The sequence below is a fragment of the Elgaria multicarinata genome, chromosome 5, assembly GCF_023053635.1.
Source record: "Elgaria multicarinata webbii isolate HBS135686 ecotype San Diego chromosome 5, rElgMul1.1.pri, whole genome shotgun sequence".
In the NCBI taxonomy this organism is placed as follows: Eukaryota; Metazoa; Chordata; class Lepidosauria; order Squamata; family Anguidae; genus Elgaria; species Elgaria multicarinata.
Genome location: NC_086175.1, coordinates 138,660,872 through 138,681,386, shown reverse-complemented (window position 1 = coordinate 138,681,386; position 20,515 = coordinate 138,660,872). Strand labels below are relative to the sequence as shown.

The 20,515-nt window shown below is 46.8% G+C and overlaps 1 protein-coding gene across 2 annotated transcripts in view; it reads right to left on the bottom strand.

The window, feature by feature from the left end:
• Positions 1-20,515, bottom strand: part of ARAP1 (ArfGAP with RhoGAP domain, ankyrin repeat and PH domain 1) — a 111,375-nt gene that overhangs the window by 76,166 nt on the left and 14,694 nt on the right. For both annotated transcript variants that reach the window (XM_063127356.1, XM_063127357.1), the window contains exons 2-4: positions 8,687-8,829; positions 7,090-7,157; positions 2,362-2,468 (exon numbers count right to left, since the gene is read on the bottom strand). In XM_063127356.1, coding sequence (XP_062983426.1) covers positions 2,362-2,468; positions 7,090-7,157; positions 8,687-8,829 — 318 coding nt within the window. The remainder of the gene's footprint in view (positions 1-2,361; positions 2,469-7,089; positions 7,158-8,686; positions 8,830-20,515) is intronic.

The following is a 20,515-nucleotide window of genomic DNA, read 5'->3' as shown; positions in this document are numbered from 1 at the left end:
CAATGCTATTTTGGGCTGCATTAATAGAAGTATAGCTTCCAAATCGTGTGAGGTACTGGTTCCTCTCTATTCGGCCCTGGTTAGGCCTCATCTAGAGTATTGCGTCCAGTTCTGGGCTCCACAATTCAAGAAGGACACAGACAAGCTGGAGCGTGTTCAGAGGAGGGCAGCCAGGATGATCAGGGGGCTGGAAACAAAGCCCTATGAAGAGAGACTGAAAGAACTGGGCCTGTTTAGCCTGGAGAAGAGAAGATGGAGGGGAGACATGATAGCTCTCTTCAAAGACTTAAAAGGTTGTCACACAGAGGAGGGCCAGGATCTCTTCTCAATCCTCCCAGAGTGCAGGACACGGAATAAAGGGCTCAAGTTAAAGGAAGCCAGATTCCGGCTGGACATCAGGAAAAACTTCTTGACTGTTAGAGCAGTACGACAATGGAATCAGTGACCTAGGGAGGTTGTGGGCTCTCCCACACTGGAGGCCTTCAAGAGGCAGCTGGACAACCATCTTTCAGGGATGCTTTAGGGTGAATTCCTACATTGAGCAGGGGGGTTGGACTCGATGGCCTTGTAGGCCCCTTCCAACTCTGCTATTCTATCATTCTATGATTCTATAAGAACCAGACTCTCCAGCGAACCCCTGGCAAGGACAATCTTTCTGGAATATGGACATGATATTTCTACAAGAGCCTTCCCCAACCGGGTGCCCTCCAGGTGTCCCCTAGGCCAACACTTCTGGAGGCTCCTGGTTGGGGAAGGCTGTTTTAAAGTTGGCAGAAATGCTGGCAATGGGCTGATAACAAAACCGATGGGCAAATCACACAATATACAGGGCATCCATGACTGGATCTCCCAAGTTCTTCCTTTGAAAACAACAACACTGAACTGCGGGGGGGGGAGGAGCAGAGCAGGAGGGGAGGACAATTTGTTTTCAGCTGTGGCAGGGTGGAGGGGGGCATTTCACCCTTCCCCTTGCATAGTTTCACTACGCTAAATTGTCTACAACAATTTAGCGTAGTCCCCGTTAACTAACAGGGACTGGCCGGCGAGATCACATTACGCCAGTCCTTTTACAACTTCACTGGCTGCCAGTCCAGGTCCGGGCCCAATTCAAAGTGCTGGTATTGACATTTAAAGCCCTAAACGGTTTGGGGCCAGGTTTTTTTAAGGAACGCCTCCTCCCATATGTACCTACCCGGACCTTAAGATCATCCTCAGGGGTCCTTCTCTGTGAGCCCCTGCCAAAGGAAATGAGGCAGGTGGCTACTAGAAGGAGGGCCTTCTCCGCTGTGGCACCCTGGCTGTGGAACGAGCTCCCCAGAGAGGTCCGCCTGGCGCCTACACTGTACTCCTTTCGTCGCCAGCTGAAGACCTTTTTATTCTCTCAGTATTTTAACACTTAATTTTAACTCAAATTTAAATTTTACTGTTTTAACTCTGTATTTTAATTTTATATCAGTTTTGCTGCGTGGTTTTATCCTGGTTGTGCTTTCGATACTATATTTTGTATTTGTGTTTTTAACCTGTTGGTTGTTTAATTATGGTTTTAATTTTTGTGAACCGCCCAGAGAGCTTCGGCTATTGGGCGGTATAAAAATGTCATAAATAAATAAATACAAGCTCCTGTTTACACCCATTGGGGGGGGGGGGGAGGAAATACAGACAACCGTTTCCCTGAACGCCCGCAGGCCAATGCGATGGGCTGTGGCTCAGCGCTGGAGTCCCTGCTTCGGATGCAGAAGATTCCATGTCCAATTTCATAGAATCATAGAATAGCAGAGTTGGAAGGGGCCTACAAGGCCATCGAGTCCAACCCCCTGCTCAATGCAGGAAACCACCCTAAAGCATCCCTGGCAGATGGTTGTCCATTTATAACATCTCCAGGTAAGGCTGGAAAAAATACTGTCTGAAACCCTGCAGAGTCATGGCTGCCAGTTAGTGTCAACAAGGCTGGCCTGGATGGACCCAGGGTCCATCCCAATATAAATGGCAGTGGGGTGGGGGTGGGGAATTCCATGGGGAGAAAGGGTTAAATCCTCCTCCCATCCCTGTCCCCCCACTGTTCTAATCGAAATTGGAACCCACCACAAACAGCTGCTCCGCCCAAGGGGCTCTAACCCTGACCACAGCTAGGCCTACGGTTTATCCTGGGATCATCCAGGGTTCGCCCTGCCTGAGCACTGGATCCCCTGTGTGTCACCTAGGTGAACAGGTTTGACCCCTGGACGATCCAGGGATAAACCTTAGGTCTGACTGTGGCCCCTGACTCCTCCCTAGGACCAAGGCTGGAGCAAAATATTCCCGGACAGCACAAACGTCCAGCGCTCACGCAAAACAATACAGAAGAGCAAGAACAGTCCTCACTTGGTGGGAGATTCCTCCTTGAAATAGTCCTCAATTAGCTCGTCTTCGCTGAAGAGGCTGCTGTATCGTACGGAGCGCCGGACGTCTGGCGTGGTGTCCACCTCCTCCTGCAGAGAGAAGACATCACAGAGGGTGGGATTAAGACGCGCCATTCTAAAGGTCCCAGAGCTCAGGGTGACGGGACCGTCAGCCTTCCCACCCACACCAGGTGCCCTTCAGATGTGTTGGACTACCGCTCCCAGAATCCCCCAGCTAGCTAACCCCGACCCTAAGCAGGAACCAAGACTCTGAGAGAAAGGAGGAGGAGGAGGAGGAGGAGGAGGAGGAGACGCCAGCTGGATCAAGGAGACCAGACGCACAACTCTCTAAACCCAGACTGAGACCCCAACAGCCAAGACTGGATTCTCCTGAGGGACAGGCCCCCTCTTCACCGAGGGAGTCGCACTCCCCACTGGGAACTATGCAGAAGAAGCAACGGGGCGATAAGGGTCTGCGCTATAGGGCTGCCCCTTTAAGGCGCTCCACTCTTTGAAAAGGGGGCGGAGGCTGGGAGGGGCTAGCCTGGCCCAAAGAGGATAAAAGGCCTCTGAACATATGGACATCAGAAGAGCCCTGAGGCTGGATCAGACCAAGGGTCCATCTAGTCCAGCACTCTGTTCTCACAGGGGCCAATCTGTCATCGGTCAGGGATGAACAAGCAGGACACGGTGCAACAGCACCCTCCCACCCATGATCTCCGATGTGGCACCCTGGATGTGGAATGAGCTCCCCAGAGAGGTCCGCCTGGCGCCTACACTGTATTCCTTTCATCGCCAGCTGAAGACCTTTTTATTCTCTCAGTATTTTAGCACTTAATTTTAACTTAAATTTAAGAGGGGCCGACCAAGGGCAAGATGGATGGATGATATTCTGGAGGTGACAGACTTGACCTTGGGGGAGCTGGGGGTGGCGACCGCCAACAGAAAGCTCTGGCGTGGGCTGATCCATGAAGTCACGAAGAGTCGGAAACGACTGAACGAATAAACAACAATCTCTGTATTTTAATCTTATATCAATTTTGCTGCGTGGTTTTATCCTGGTTGTGCTTTTATACTGTATTTTGTGTTTGTGTTTTTAACCTGTTGGTTGTTTTATTATGGTTTTAATTTTTCTGAACCGCCCAGAGTTGGGTGGTATAAAAATGTAATAAATAAATAAATAAATTCCCTCTGTATGAGAAAAATTAAGAATGCCTCTTCTCAAAGACCTTCCCACCGAACTAACTGAAGCAAGCACCTCTCTTTAACAGATCACAAGATTTTTATCTAATCAGTTAAGTGGCTCAATATTTTGCCCTACAAAATAGCATGAGGGTAATAACACCTGCAAGCAGTGAAAGGCAATTTGAAGACTGCCTTTGAAGACTGTTAGGAAACTTCAGCTGGTTCAAAGAGCTGCAGCCAGATTGTTGACGGGGGGGGGGGGGCTGGTTACAGGGAGCAGACAACTCCCCTGTTAAAACAGCTGCACTGGCTTCCGGTCTGTTTCCGGGCACAATTCAAAGTGTTGGCTATCACCTATAAAGCCCCTTTACAGCTTGGGCCCAGGTTATCTGAAAGACTGCATTCTCCCATATGAGCCTGCCTGTGCTCTGAGATCTTCTGGGGAGGCCTTTCTCTCAGTCCCACCAACATCCCAGGCGCGCCTGATGGGTACACAGGACAGGGCCTTCTCGGTGGCTGCTCCAAGGTTCTGGAACTCCCTTCCTAGGGAGGCTAAGCTGGCTCCCTCTGTGCTACACTTTTGGAGACAGGAAAAAACCTTTTTGTTTCAGCAGGCTTTTGGAACTATACTGGACCTGTGTTAATGTATTGGATCCAACCCCCCTTTTAACCTGTTGCAGTTTTTAAAAAGTTTTTAACATGTTTTTAATTTTACTGTAGGTTTAATTCTATTTCAACTTTTGTAATTTATATTTATATGTTTTAATTGTACATGTTTTAATCTTGTAAACCGCCTTGAGTCCCAGTACTGGGAAAAAGGAGGGATATAAATAAATAGTATAATTATAATCATCATCATCACCCGTAGGAAAACCAATGCTAAAGTGAGAGGATCAGATCCAGTAACTGCACAGCCCTCTCTCAGGCCAGGGCGCCTTGATTCCCTCCACGCCTTTCAGCACCAACAGGAAGTTGCACAAAAACAGACCCCTCTATTTATAGCAATGGGAACCACTGCGCAGAGCGCTTTCTGAGAAGCAAAGCTGACAATTTCCCCCTATGGCCACATCAGCACAGTGAAAGAGGACTGCTCTCATTGGGTGGCCGTGGATGGGGGGGAAGGAGGCTGAAAGTGCTGCAGAGAAATCGGAACAGAGCAGAATAGAAATCCACGTTGCGGGGGCGGCAGGGTGGGGGTGTCAGAAGGAGAGAGGGAAGCAGACTCTTCCCTGCTGAACTGCAGCCAGAAACAGCTTCCCAGGGCTTTGGGGATGCCGCATTCCCTTTTGACAGAAGAGCGTTCAGCAACCAGCATCCCCTGACCTTTCTCTGGGTCCTAGGGACTCCCCTAAATAGATAACCATCTCCCACAGCTCCTCTTCACACCCTGAAAGGCTGTGGTGAACACAGGAATGCAAGAAGCCACCCTAGACTGAGTCAGACCCTTCCTTGGTTGATCGGGGTCTGGAAACAAAGCCCTATGAAGAGAGACTGAAAGAACTGGGCAGGTTTAGCCTGGAGAAGAGAAGATGGAGGGGAGACATGAGAGCACTCTTCAAATACTTAAAAGCTTGTCACATAAAGGAGGGCCAGGATCTCTTCTCGATCCTCCCAGAGTGCAGGACACGGAATAACCGGCTCAAGTTAAAGGAAGCCAGATTCCGGACGGACATTAGGAAAAACTTCCTGACTGTTAGAGCAGTACGACAATGGAACCAGTTACCTAGGGAGGTTGTGGGCTCTCCCACACTAGAGGCCTTCAAGAGGCAGCTGGACGACCCTCTGTCAGGGATGCTTTAGGGTGGATTCCTGCATTGAGCAGGGGGTTGGACTCGATGGCCTTGTAGGCCCCTTCCAACTCTGCTGTTCTATGATTCTATGATTCTATGATCTAGCCCAGTATTGTCGACACTGACTGGCAGCTGCGGCTCTCCAGGGTTTCAGGCAGGAGTTTTTATTCCAGCCCTGCCTGGAGATGTTTGCAGTGTTCGAACCTGGGACCTTCTGCATGCAAAACAGGGTCTCCAGCACTGAGCAAAGCGGCCCCTCCCCAAAGGAGAGGGGGGCAGGGGAGAGCAGACCATGGAGAGGAGGGTCTTCTTCCCACCCCTCCTGGGACACGTCATTCTTGACGGGACCACGCAGTTCACTGACAAAAGTAAAGATGTCGAAACAGAAGCCCCAAGTGAAACCGAGTCAAAAACGAAACAGGTTTCAGGCAAAGTGAAAGCAAACCTGTGAACCCAAGAGCAGTTCGAGAGCAGCCCAAATTCCCCCCATTATATTTCAGATGTTTTAATGGGACATTATTGGTTTTTAATGCAGTGTTAATTGGATATTTTAACTGCTTTTACTGCTTTTAAATTATATATTGTTTTAACTTGGTTCATGGTTTAATTTGTTTTTAACTGTGCATATTTATCATAGAATCATAGAATAGCAGAGTTGGAAGGGGCCAACAAGGCAATGGAGTCCAACCCCCTGCTCAATGCAGGAATCCACCCTAAAGCATCCCTGACAGATGGTTCTCCAGCTGCCTCTTGAAGGCCTCTAGTGTGGGAGAGCCCACAACCTTACCAGACAACTGATTCCATTGTTGTACTGTTCTAACAGTCAGGAAGTTTTTCCTGATGTCCAGCTGGAATCTGGCTTCCTTTAACTTGAGTCCGTTATTTCATGTCCTGCACTCTGGGAGGATCGAGAAGAGATCCTGGCCCTCCTCTGGGTGACAGCCTTTTAAGTATTTGAAGAGTGCTATTATGTCTCCCCTCCATCTTCTCTTCTCCAGGCTAAACATTTAGTGTTTTTATACTATATGCTTTTATCTGTACGCCACTCTGAGATCTTAATGATATCGGGTGGGATATAAATGTTGTGCGTTTATATTGTATTTTATATTATGGTTTTATACTGTTGTTTTATACTTGAATTGTCTTAATTTTGTGAACCGCCCAGAGAGCTTCAGCTGTTGGGCAGTATAGAAATGCAATAAATAAATAAATAAATAAAATATTTACACTTCCATTGTTTTACTGTCTTGTTAGGCATCAGCCTGCTCCTATCCTGGTTGTGCTTTTTATATTGTATTTTGTATTTGTGTTTTTAGATTGTTGGTTGTCTTTATGCTTTTCATGATTTTACTTTTTGTGAACAGCCCAGAGAGCTTCAGCTATTGGGCAGTATAAAAATACATAAACATGTCTACTCAAAAGTAAGTTGGAATAAACCAGGCAGACTGGCTGTGATTGCTATTTTTCTTTCAAAAACAGCAATGTTAACATGGATTATTATTATTGTTGTTGTTGTTGTTGTTGTTGTTGTTGTTATTATTATTATTATTATTATTTCACCATCTGCTGTTCACCATTTCAAAATCTTGGATATGGAGCGGAATGCAAATATTGTAAATAAATAAATAAATATCATGATGAATCTCTGCTTCCCTGGAACACCTCTGTGTTGGGAGCGGAAGAAGAAGGTGATGTCTGCTCTTCTGAAGGCAAGACGGAGAGAGCGCCGGACCCACCTGGTCAGTCATTTCTTCTGCAGGAGCTATTTCCTCCTCAGACGGGTCATCTTCATAATCAGAGTCATCTGTGGAGACACATGAAGCAGGGCAGGGAATCAGTCAGGGCGTCCGAAGCCGCCTTGAACCAAGTCAGGGAACAGGTCAGCTTCCCCAACGGGGAGAGGCCTTCCAAGGCAGAGAGAGGCTTTCCCCAGGTCTGCACCCTGAGATCTTGTTCACAGAAGCATAGAATCATAGAATAGCAGAGTTGGAAGGGGCCTACAAGGCCATTGAGTCCAACCCTCTGCTCAATGCAAGAATCCACCCTAAAGCATCCCTGACAGATGGTTGTCCAGCTGCCTCTTGAAGGCCTCTAGGGTGGGAGAGCCCACCACCTCCCTAGGTCACTGATTCCATTCTCGTACTGCTCTAACAGTCAGGAAGTTCGGCGGAGATGCCGCCTGGTCTGCTGCTGAGCAGTGGCTACCCATGGCTCAGAGGGCAGTCGGAGCACCTAAAAGGCCTCTTTGCTCCGACTGGCTGGCCACTATTTCTGCAAGAACAACACCATTACTAGGCTTCTCACTCAACGGAAGAAACCACAGCCAGTGAACCTGATGACTTTCAGGGGATTCATCAATGGGATTAAATCTGCGTATATCTGCATATGGCTAAAACAGTTTTTTTGAAGAGAAAAGTATACTGGCTCCCCTGTTATGTGGCATGCGAACATGCAGCAGCATTCTCAGAAGAAGCATTCCATCCTGTGAGAGCCAACAGGGAAGGCCTCTTCCTCTAAGGGTCTTCTCAGCTTTCTGCAGTTTGTATAAACGCTTATATCAAAATGAATTGATTTTTTTTAAAAAAAATGTGTTGCCTGATTAGAGCGATGCCGTTTTAGTCAATCAAAAGGCTTTTTTAATGATTAGGCCAGCTTCCCCCAACATCATAGAAACATAGAATCATAGAACCATAGACTAGTAGCGTTGGAAGGGGCCTCTAAGGCCATTGAGTCTAACCCCCTGCTTAATGCAGGAACCCACCCTAAAGCATCCCTGACAGGTGGTTGTCCAGCTGCCTCTTGAAGGTCTCTAGTGTCCTCCAGATGTATGGGATTGCATCACCCATCACTGCCCACCAGCATGGTTTTTTAAAGGTTTCCATTGGAAGCACAAGGGGGTTGGTTGGTTTCTGGGGAGATGTAGCTGAGGAGGGAAGCATTAACCCTCCACCCCTATAACCTGCAACACCCCCTCCCCCAAATCAGATATTTTATATTTACACATTCCCCATCCTAAGGTGTTTGATTTCCAAATTTGGATACCTTACCATTAGTTTTCAACAGTATTTAATAACCAGGATGCAATGCTATGTAGTATCTGACTCCTTTTAATAGCTGACATGCAGTGGCATGTAGTCTTTGGCAGCTGGCAGCTTGTGAGATTTCATGTTTGATACTTGAAAGCCGAGAAAGTCTAAAGCACTTGGGAGTCTGAACTAAAGTTTCACATCCAAAACCTGAACAGTGAAACTGGAAACGCAGGGCAAATTTCAGACCTTTGTGAATATTCCTTTCAGCTCCACTTTTGTCTTAAAAACGTGTGCGGACACTCACTGAAGTGCGGCTGCAAGAGAAGTGGGGGCTTCCACGGCAGCTCGGGGGCACTGTGCTGTTCCGGTAACTTCAGGCGGGGCAGGAGGGCAGGCGGCGTGGTGGGCGGCTCCTCCGAGTCTTGGGGTTCGTCTTTCACAGGAGAACTGGAACGAGAAGCCAAAGATTTCCCTTTAAAGTCAGCCACAAAAGTGGTCCAGGTTATCACACCATGGCCTGACCCACTGCACTGCCGGGTGCAGCCGTGACCACTGCAACGTGGAAAATGGCAGAAACATTGGGACAGCAATCCCATGAATTGGGCTCGAAAACTGGGCTGTCCCAGATTTGGGATCTGCCATTCGCTTCTTCTCCTCCAGCTTCCAATTCAGCCACTTGAAATTGTAAGCAAATAAGAGGCTGCAGTGAGATTTATTTATTTATTCGTTTATTTAGGGTGACCCTATGAAAAGGAGGACAGGGCTCCTGTATCTTTAACAGTTGTATTGAAAAAGGAAATTTCAGCAGTTGTCATTTGTATAAATGGAGAACCTGGTGAAATTTCCTCTTCATCACACCAGTTAAAGCTGCCCTCTTTTAAATCTGGTCATTCTAGTACAGCTCCTGCAGCTTTAACTGTTGCGATGAAGAGGGAATTTCACCAGGTTCTCCATTTATACAAATGACAACTGCTGAAATTTCCTTTTTCAATACAACTATTAAAGATACAGGAACCCTGTTCTCCTTTTCATAGGGTCACCCTAATTTATTCATTTATTACATTTTTATACTGCCTATCAGCCAAAGCTCTCTGGGAAGTGCACAACCAGAAACCATAAAATGAACAAGCACAAACTCAAAACATAAAAAAGTTAAAAAGGCAATATAAAACCAGCTGCATTAAAAAAAAAAAAGGGTTCATCCTTCATCCCTTGTTGCCTTGGCCTTCATCCCCGTAAACTAAATCTTACGGGGGCAGGAGACATAAACCTCGAGGCAATAAGGGATGAAGGCCAAGGCATCACAGTACAGAGAACAGCTCCAACAGTGTCCCAAAATAGTGTCTGCAACAAGGTAGGAACAAAGCCAGACTATAAAACACATGGTCTTCGATGTCTATATACTAATGCCCAGAGCATGGGAAACAAACAGAATGAACTTGAACTCTTATTACATGAAGGCAAATACGACTTGATAGGTATAACTGAAACTTGGTGGGATGACTCCCATGACTGGAATATAGCAATTGAAGGATATAACTTGTTCAAAAAGAACAGAAGAAATAGAAAGGGAGGTGGAGTTGCACTATATGTTAAAAATACCTATCCCTGCACAGAAATACAGGCGGATCAGACTGGGAGCCCCATCGAGAGCATCTGGATTAAAATAAATGGGGCAAGGAATAAAAAGAACATGATAATCGGAGTCTACTACCGACCACCCAATCAAGGAGAAGACGAGGACGAAACTTTTGAGAAACAAATTGCCAGTGTTTCAAGGAAGTGTGATGTAGTAGTGATGGGGGACTTCAATTACCCTGATATCTGTTGGGAGACAAATACTGCCAAAAGCGGCCCTTCCAAGAAATTCCTGACATGTGTGGGTGATAACTTTCTCCTACAGAAAGTGGAGGACGGAACTAGAGGATCGGCAATCCTTGACTTGATATTGACCAATAGGGATGACTTAGTGGATAAAGTGGCAGTTACGGGAACTCTGGGGGAAAGTGACCACGTCATACTTGAATTCTTGATTACGAAGGAGACAAAAGTCGAGCGTAGCCATACACGTACTCTGGATTTTAGGAAAGCTGATTTTAATAAACTCAGAACTATAATAAGTAAGGTCCCGTGGCAAGGGAGCCTAAAGAGAAAAGGAGTGCAGGATGGGTGGGAGTATCTAAAAAATGAAATTTTAAAGGCACAGTTACAAACAATTCCAACAAGGAGAAAAGATCGAAGACAACAGAGGAAACCAATGTGGCTCCACAAAAAGCTTATTGATGAACTGAAAACAAAAAGGGATACATATAGGAAGTGGAAGGAAGGCCAGGCTACAAAAGAAGAGTACAGACAAGTGGCGCAGAAGTGCCGAAATGGCGTCAGGAAGGCTAAAGCTGTGAATGAGCTGAGATTAGCGAGGGATGCAAAAAGCAATAAAAAGGCTTTCTTCAGATACGTGAGTAGTAAAAGACAGAGGAAAGAAATGGTGGTTCAACTGCTTAATGAGGATGGCAAATTGATAACAGACGACAAAGAAAAGGCTGAAGTGCTCAATTCCTACTTTGCCTCAGTCTTCTCCCAAAAGCAGGTCTATGACCCCCCCCCCCCCCTAGAAAAAGTGAAGCAGAAGTTGAGGGGGCAGGATTGCAGTTTGAGATTCTATGATTCTATGTCAAGGTGCAGCATTCCTCTAAATCACCAGCTGCTCTAATGACAGGGATAATCTATCGACCTGTCCTGCTTCCAGGATTCCCAGACCTATCTGGCTGTCCACAGTTGGAAACAGGATTTATTTTATTTTATTTTTATATACTGCTCCCCATTGAAAATTTTGGAGCGGTGTACAAGATAAAGTAAAATAAAAACGGAATAAAACACTTTAAAATAGATTTTAAAGGATGCTGGACAAGATAGACCTTGGAGATGATCCAGCAGGGTGTTTCTTATTTATTTATTTATTTAATTTATATACCGCCCCATAGCCGAAGCTCTCTGGGCGATTCACAAAAAAACATATGTACTGAAAATGCTCTGCTTCCTCCTCGGTGTTCCTCAGAGTACAGCAGTTCTTGGGAGGGCTTAGAGCAGTTTAAGCTTCTGATATCGGCACATCCTAAGTCTCATTAAAGCTGATCTTTCTAGGATTGGAGCGAAGGTAACAATTTAGAGGGAGAAGACATTGAGCCAAGAATCACAGAATAGCAGAGTTGGAAAGGGCCTACCAGGCCACTGAGTCCAACCCCCTGCTCAATCCAGGAATCCACCCTAAAGCATCCCTGACAGACGGTTGTCCAGCTACCTCTTGAATGCCTCTAGTGTGGGAGAGCCCACAACCTCCCTAGGTAACTGATTCCATTGTCATACTGCTCTAACAGTCAGGAAGTTTTTCCTAATGTCCAGCTGGAATCTGGCTTCCTGTAACTTGAGCCCGTTATTCCATGTCCTGCACTCTGGGAGAATCGAGAAGAGATCCTGGCCCTCCTCTGTGTGACGTTTCAAGTATTTGAAGAGTGCTCTCATGTCTCCCCTCAGTCTTCTCTTCTCCAGGCTAAACCTGCCCAGTTCTTTCAGTCTCTCCACATAGGGCTTTGTTTCCAGGCCCCTGATCAACCTTGGTTGCCCTCCTCTGAACACGCTCCAGCTTGAGAAGAACAGCACCAAGACCAAGCACCCATCCCCTGAATGGTGTCCTGCTGGCACCCACCACCGCCACCACCGATAAAGATCACCCACAACGCAAGTTCTGCCTTCTTTGTCGGTTTCGGTGCAACCAGAAAACAGAGCAAAGTTTGGCTTCCTCGTTCATAGTCACTTCCCTCTTGCTTCCTGCCACCCTCAGAAAACTGTGCAAGAAATAGGCAGTGATTTGCTTACGCTCAGGACACGGCAGGGGAGGGGGGGCCTGGGAGCAAAGTGATTGGGGGGGGGAACTCTGAGGTATGTTTTCCCATTTGATATAAAGCTGCTTCTTGTGAGTTAATCCAAGGGGAACTTTGGGAGGTTTGCCGACCTGTAGCATCACTTTGCAATTCCGATGTGCAGAAGAAATTATAGAATCATAGAATCATAGAATAGCAGAGTTGGAAGGGGCCTACAAGGCCATCAAGTCCAACCCCCTGCTCAGTGCAGGAATCCACCCTACAGCATCACTGACAGATGGTTGTCCAGCTGCCTCTTGAAGGCCTCTAGGGTGGGAGAGCCCACAACCTCCCTAGGTCACTGGTTCCATTGTCGTACTGCTCTAACCGTCAGGAAGTTTTTCCCGATGTCCAGCTGGAATCTGGCTTCCTTTAACTTGAGCCCGTTATTCCGTGTCCTGCACTCTGGGAGGATCGAGAAGAGATCCTGGCCCTCCTCTGTGGGACAACCTTTTAAGTATTTGAAGAGTGCTATCACGTCTCCCCTCAATCTTCTCTTCTCCGGGCTAAACACGCCCAGTTCTTTCAGTCCCTTTCCTCATCACTTGCTTTTAGAGCCACAATGGACCCGCTTATACGGCCGATTCAACCGGTGTGTGCGTGTTTCTGCGTGTGCATGTACGCTGCAATTGTTTAATTACTTCTCCCAAATTACCTTGTACAGGTCATCATAGAATCATAGAATCATAGAACAGCAGTGTTGGAAGGGGCCTACAAGGCCAACGAGTCCAACCCCCTGCTCAAGCAGACTGTTACCTACAGAAAGCTCAGGCTACCAAAAAAAACACCCAAAACCGGTTCTCTTCTTATTAGATTATCTGAAACCTGCTTTTCCAGCTCATGCCACCACCACCACCACTACCACACCCCACGACAAGAAATCCCAAAAGAAACAAGAACAGAGCAACTTTAATTAACAAAAGCAACAACCGAACTTCTAAAACTATTCTTACAAACACACACACACACCCTTTTAAACAGGAAATTTGATTTCAAAATACAGATAAGTCCTTAAAAGTCTCCTGCCTCAATATATCCTGAAGATAGAATCTAGAAACACTAATGGAACTCTCTTGATAGACCTACCCAGTTGAATTTTAAGATGTCTGACTGTTATTTTAATAATGTATTAGATATATATGTTTTTAATCAGTTTTATGTATTTTATAGTGTTTTTGTATTCAGTGTTGTTCCCTGCCTCGATCCAGAGGGAGAGGCGGGTAAGAAATAAGTTGTTGTTGTTGTTGCTGTTGTTATTGGCATGTCAAGGGGTTCTATGGGTCTGAGAAGGCTTCCCTCCCTCCTTCATTCTCATTTTTTCTCTCATACAACAACCCTGTAATGTACGCAAGTAATGTAGGTGGTTCCACCTAGACCCACCCTCCGATTGGAGTCCACTAAGGGAAGGGCCTTCAGTGTGGTGGCCCCCTCCTATGGAACTCCCTGCCACTGGAGGTCAGACAGGCGCCAACTTTGAGTTCCTTCTGGCGCCTCCTTAAAACATCATTGTTCCAGGAAGCCTTTCCTTAACGACCACCCACGGTTCACTTTGCTTCTTTTAAAATCTATTTTAAAGTGTTTTATTCTGTTTTTTATTTCATTTTATCTTGTACACCGCTCAGAAATTTTGAACGGGGAGCGGTATATAAATATTGTAAATAAATAAATAAAGTATTATTATTGTTTCTGTACTCGTCACCAAGGGCGCTTTTTGCCCCTCAGTCCCTTCACCAGAGAGTCTCATGAATAATGCAAATACGACCCATGCATAGTGAATCCCCCCCTCTGAAATTTGCATATATCACAGCCCTGGTTCCTCCTTCATGTGCCCTGATTGGCCAGCTCCGCCCCTTCCACCTCCCCACTGGCAACAACAGCCTAACTGTGTAGCTGCATCTGGGTCCCACCTTCACGTCATGCTGATTGGCTGAACAGGGCTGTCTGTCATCCCACTAATGGTTGCCTTGCCTGTTTGGTGTGGAGAAAATTAATTGCTATTAAAGCCTGAACTTTAAACATTTTTGAACTTTCAAAATTTTCTGCATGTGTACACTGCTTAAGCTTCAGTTTAAAACAAACATGAGCAAAATCAGTCTGGTAGATCTGTAGTAATAAGCTTTACACTACTGTATTTTTATATAAGATTATTTTGAGATTACAGATGGGCGGAGAAAGTGCATTGGCTAAGACCACCTTATGAGTTCATGACAATGACGAGATTTGAATCAAGGACTTCCTTATTTATAGCTCTGCCTCCGAGCCGCTAAAATACCCCAGCATTAAACTGCACAGTCACTGATTTAGCAACAAGTAATCCGAGATTCGTGCACACCCCAGGAAAATCTCTTGGGGGGGGGAAGATGTTGGATGCACACTTTTCTTGGGGATTCCCAATGGGAATGGGGAAAGTAGCAGGTGCCCCTGAGCTTATGCTGGGAAATGTACTTTGGAAAACTCACTACTGTCATGTCTAAACCTACTGCCTCTGTTTTGGAAGAAGTATTTCAGGTGATCCATCAGAATCAGATTCAGAACTAGAAAACGCAGCGCCGGGCACCAGCCAGCCTGTACCAGTTGGGGAGGAAGCTCTCACGGGCGATTCCCCAGCTAGGAGTCAGACCTCTCCAGAGCTTATCTCCTCAAGGCCAAATCCTACATACTCAGTGAGAAGTGACTTTTCTTCCGGGGCCGAGCGTCCCGAAAAACTAGCTGATGCTAGGGTCCGCCGGAAGCTGAAACGCACGGCGTGAAAAGAGGGTGTGAGAAAGTTGGACAGATTACGCCAGAACCTGCCACCGCACCAGGCACTGTGAAGTTAGGGGCGTTTGAGAAGTAGCTTCTTATTCTTCTTGAAAGGACAATTGTCTTGCTTAGTTTGCATAGTTTTGCCTAGGGGGACATTTCCAAGAGGTTAGGCTCTATTCAGGTAGAATTTATTTATTTATTTATTTATTTATTTATTTATTACATTTCTATACCGCCCAATAGCCGGAGCTCTCTGGGCGGTTCACAAAATAGACGTTTATTGCTTAATAAAAGCTTGTGGATTGCTTAGCAGGCTTCGTCATTTACCTCCCATTGAAAGTAAGAGCGTTCTGAGCAACACGACAACTACAAATGTCTGGATTTGCAGAAACATTGAAGGCCAAATCAAGCCCAACAGCAGAACCGGCAACTCCCAGCCCCTTCCAAGACATTTCTTACTCTCCCCAAAAATTATGGTTTCAACCAAGTGCCAACATCTGATCCATGCTGATCCTTGTTGTGGGCCCTCCCACCCTAGAGGCCTTCAAGAGGCAGCTGGACAGCCATCTGTTTTTAACTTTTAACTGTTTTTAACTTTTGAGCATGTTTAGCCTGGAGAAGAGAAGATGGAGGGGATTGGAAGCACTCTTCAAATACTTCAAAGGTTGTCACACAGAGGAGAGCCAGGATCTCTTCTCGATCCTCCCAGAATGCAGGACACGGAATAACGGGCTCAAGTTAAAGGAAGCCAGATTCCAGCTGGACATCAGGAAAAACTTCCTGACCGTTAGAGCAGTACCACAATGGAATCAGTTACCTAGGGAGGTTGTGGGCTCTCCCACACTAGAGACCTTCAAGAGGCAGCTGGACAACCATCCGTCAGGGATGCTTTAAGGTGGATTCCTGCATCGAGCAGGGGGTTGGACTCGATGGCCTTGTAGGTCCCTTCCAACTCTGCTATTCTATGATTCTATGAAACCGCCCAGAGAGCTTCAGCTATTGGGTGGTATATAAATGTAATAAATAAATATCTGTCAGGGATGCTTTAAGGTGGATTCCGGCATTGGTCTCGATGGCCTTAGAGGACCCTTCCAACTCTACCTTTTTATGATTCTAAGAACCTGGCCCAGTTAACAACCGGCTGTTTTTTTGTTGCTGCAGCCAAAGTGGGCGAAGTGTTCTCTGTGAGCAGGCACTGCAGTGCGGCGAATTGTGGAAAACTACAGCAGACAAATGCAAAAAAGGTGTAGAAACCCATCAGCACTCGAGCTGAGTCCACACACCCCACAAAAGCATCTTGCAAAGAAGGGCTAAAAACAAAAGAATTGATTGCAAAGTCTCAAAGGTGCAAGAGATTCCCGTAAAACATAAAGAGCCCTTACAAAAACAAAACAACGTGAGAAAGAACGGAATGCGTCAGACAACCTGTTGCTATATCTGAGTATCGAAAGTTGACACAAGGAGACAAGCCCCAACACGGGGGAGCATGGCTCCACCCTCCAGCCCCATTTAGAAGCGCGGAACCGAGCTGAACGCAAAGAGAGAAGGTCAAAAGTGGCACGGGAGGCGGGTGCGCGCTGGAACGGGCCCACGGATCGGCGGCGTTCCAAATGGCTGCGGGGCTGGGATCCAGGACGCGGGGTCACCTTCAAGGCCAGAGTTTCACGCTTGTTGTAGCCTGATGGGATTTATGGGTTGGAGGGGGGACCTAGATTCCAATCCTTGGCTCTCCAACGTGCTTTGTGTCAATGGCTCAGGGTTCAGCATCTGGGCCAGTCGGAGGGGACGACCGCAAGAGCGCCGTGCCTGGCAAACGCGGCCAGCCCGGAGATTCAGTTCTCTCTGGGTTGTGACGACCTCATTCCTTAGCAGCCGTCTCTATAGAAACCAGCCCTCAGCCATCCGTACCTAAAACAAAGAGCCAATGCTTCTGTTCTCTGCTCCAGGGCTGGGCTGCCTCCTACCCTGGCTCAGGGAGGTACTACGAGGGAGGCGGGCTGCACATCCAAGCCACGGCACTCCTGCTGGCACAGGGAACTCTGGCGAGAAACTTGGCAACGCCATCACGAGCGGCCAGCGAAAGGCTTCTGCTAAAAGTTCATTTTTGTGAACCGCCCAGAGAGTTTCGGCTATTGGGCGGTATAAAAATGTAATAAATAAATAAATAAATAAATAAAAAAGCAGCGCTATGCTGGGGAACGGGCACGGAACGTCCGGCTGGATGGCAACGAACTGAATGCATTTGGAAGTTTCCACTTCCAGGCGCTGCAAGCCGTTTTCCTAATATCATGCACCTTCAAGCATTATTTCCTCTAATAGATGCATTTTTTGACTGGAAAAAGCCCGGCGCAAGTTTTAGAAGAGTACAAAATTTAAAGGATGCGTATAACGGTTCAAAAGATATCTCATCTGGGTTGCTTCATCGTCGTTTGAAACTTAATATGGCAAAGACTGAATTGCTTGTTTTTCCTCCTAAACCTTCTCCTCATCTCTCATTCTCTCTTACTGTCAACGATGTCACGCTTACTCCGGTCAAGGAAGCTCGTAGTCTTGGCTTTATATTTGATTCCTCGCTCTCCTTTATTCCTCATATTGAGGCAGTAGCTAAATCCGGTCGTTTCTTCCTGTATAATATTGCCAGGATTCGACCATTTTTGTCTGTCTCTTCTGCCAAGACTCTTGTTCGTGCATTGGTTATTTCTCGGTTGGACCACTGCAACCTTCTTCTCACTGGCCTTCCTTCTTCTCACATCAGTCCGTTGGTTTCTGTTCACCACTCCGCTGCTAAGATCATCTTCTTGGCTCGCCGCTCTGACCATGTTACTCCACTTCTGAAATCTCTTCATTGGCTTCCAATTCACCTCAGAATCCAATATAAACTTCTCCTGTTGACCTACAAAGCTTTTCACTGTCTAGCTCCTTCCTACCTTTCCTCTCTCATCTCACATTATTGCCCTGCTCGTGCTCTTCGCTCCTCTGATGCCATGTTTCTCACCTGCCCAAGGGTCTCTACTTCCCCTGCTCAGCTTCGTCCATTCTCTTCCGCTGCCTCTTACGCCTGGAACACTCTTCCAGAACATTTGCGAACTACAAGTTCAATCGCAGTTTTTAAAGCTCAGCTAAAAACTTTTCTTTTTTCTAAAGCTTTTAGAACTTGATTTTGATCTGACTTTTATACGGTTAGTTTTACTCTCCCCTGTGCCTGTTTGGTGCATTCTCTTCCCCTTCTTATTGCTTTATTATGATTCTATTAGAATGTAAGCCTATGCGGCAGTGTCTCGCTATTTTATTGTTTTACTCTGTACAGCACCATGTACACTGAGTCTGCTATATAAATAATAATAATAATAATAATAATAATAATGAGGTACATTTGCGTTAAACAGTGAACAGAATGAGTTCCCCACCCTAGCCCACATTCGTAAGTCCAGCATCCTGACGGATTGGATTCCTCAGGGCGGTCCCCCACACCACCCCCATCTTCAGAGGCAGCCCACCCTGCTGCTTCTCTCCACCATCCAGCCCCACACCTGGAGGGCAGCAGGTTGGGGAAGGCGACTCCTACACAGTGGTGGAGAAAGCATTTCCTTTTTCTTTTTTTTTTCAGTCCAGAACCTGCCCGGGACAAATGCATCAGGGCTCAAAACTGAATGGAGAAAAAGGGAAAGCAGAAGCAGAGCAGAAAGAAGACAAGCTTTCCTGAGAAACCATCGCCCTCAATAACCCTTCCCACCATCACAGGACTCTGAGCACAGGCATCCTGAGGAAGGCGACCGAGCTTGGAGAAAGTGCCCTTGCACCCGATCGGGGGTGACCCGCCCCCTCCTCTAGCAGCCCCCCGGTGCCACTTCCAAGACTGTAGCCACGGGTCCCTCAGAAAAGGTTTTTGACAGAGGCCACAGCAGGAAGCAGGGGGCAAAGAATTCCCTAGCACAAGGCTTCCTTGTTATCCAGCCGGCCAGTAGCATACAAGACCTTGAATTAATTCAGAACAGCCATTCTTATAATCAAATAAGGCCATAAGGTCAGGCCAAAGGCCTCGCTAGTCCTGCATTCTGGGCCTACAGTGGCCAACCAGATGCACCAATGGGGAGCCTGTAAGCAGGACATAACAGCACCCTTTCGCCCATGTTCCCCACTGCCCTTGATTCTGGAGGTGGGGCTTTTCTACACGTGCATTTATTGTGCGCTTGTCATTCCCTACTCACAGCTGTCCAAGGGTTCTTTAGGTGAAGACGGGACTTTCCTGTTTCACTTCCATGCTTAACCAGCACTTTCAGCGAGTTTTATTTAGAGCAGGGGAAATGCGACATTTAATTGTGAAAGTGAAAGAAAACGTGATTTCCTCTTGTGCATTTTGCTATTCCGCTATGCCACCTAGAGGTTATATAGCGGAAAAGCAGGAAAGGAAACGCTCCTCAGATTTTAATTCTGCAATGAACGAACAGCCTCATGTAGAAAAGCTCATAGCCATCATGACTAGTAGCCACTGATAAACTTATTCTCCTCCAGGAATTTGTCTAATGCCCTTTTAAAGCCATCCAAGTTGGCAGCCATCACTACATCTTGTGGTAGTGAGTTCCAAGGTTTAACTATGCACGATGTGAACTCAAATAGTTTTTTTTTTAAATCTGCATATAATTTCAGTGGGGATTATGCTGGTGAAACGCACAGTGGTCAGGCCCAAAGCTATGGGTCAGTGCACACATGCATGTATTCTCCGTAGGTCACTGAATGCCTGACTCACAGCTGAATGTGTGGATTGACACCACTGAGGAGCAGTGCACCTGAGGCACCCTTGGCCAATATGGACATTCTGTCTGAGGAGATAAGTCTGCCACAACCCATTGACATGCGCAGATCATCACTCCATGATGAGTGGAGTCATCAAATTCAATGAGAGAACTAGCCAGCACTTCATAGAATCATAGAATCATGGAATAGTAGAGTTGGAGGGGCCCTATAAGGTCATCAAGTCCAACCCCCTGCTCAATGCAGGAATCCACCCTAAAGCATCCATGACAGATGGTTGTCCAGCTGCCTCTTGAAGGCCTCTAGTGTGGGAGAGCCCACAACTTCCCTAGGGAACTGGTTCCATTGTCGTACTGCTCTAACTGTCAGGAAGACACAAGGTGGTCGCACCTACCCAAAGAGATTCTCACAGATCACTGGGATGAGCAGGGGCAAAGTTCGCCCCATACCCAAACAGACCCTTGACTTTCTCCTGGGTAAGTGCAGCAGGGTTGCCTTTCACTTGTCCCTCCGGGGAAATATGAAGCAATGGATTTGGGGATAACATTGATTGCAGCAGAAACCATACCTCCGACGACGAGGGACCAAGCCCTCTCTGCAGACTTCCAAAGGAAAAGCCATCCACTTTAGTGCACGGGCATCTTTGCAACAGGCAAACTTTCCCTTTGCACACATACTTGCAAAAGGCCCGTTATTAGAAGGATGTGTGTCTGGGT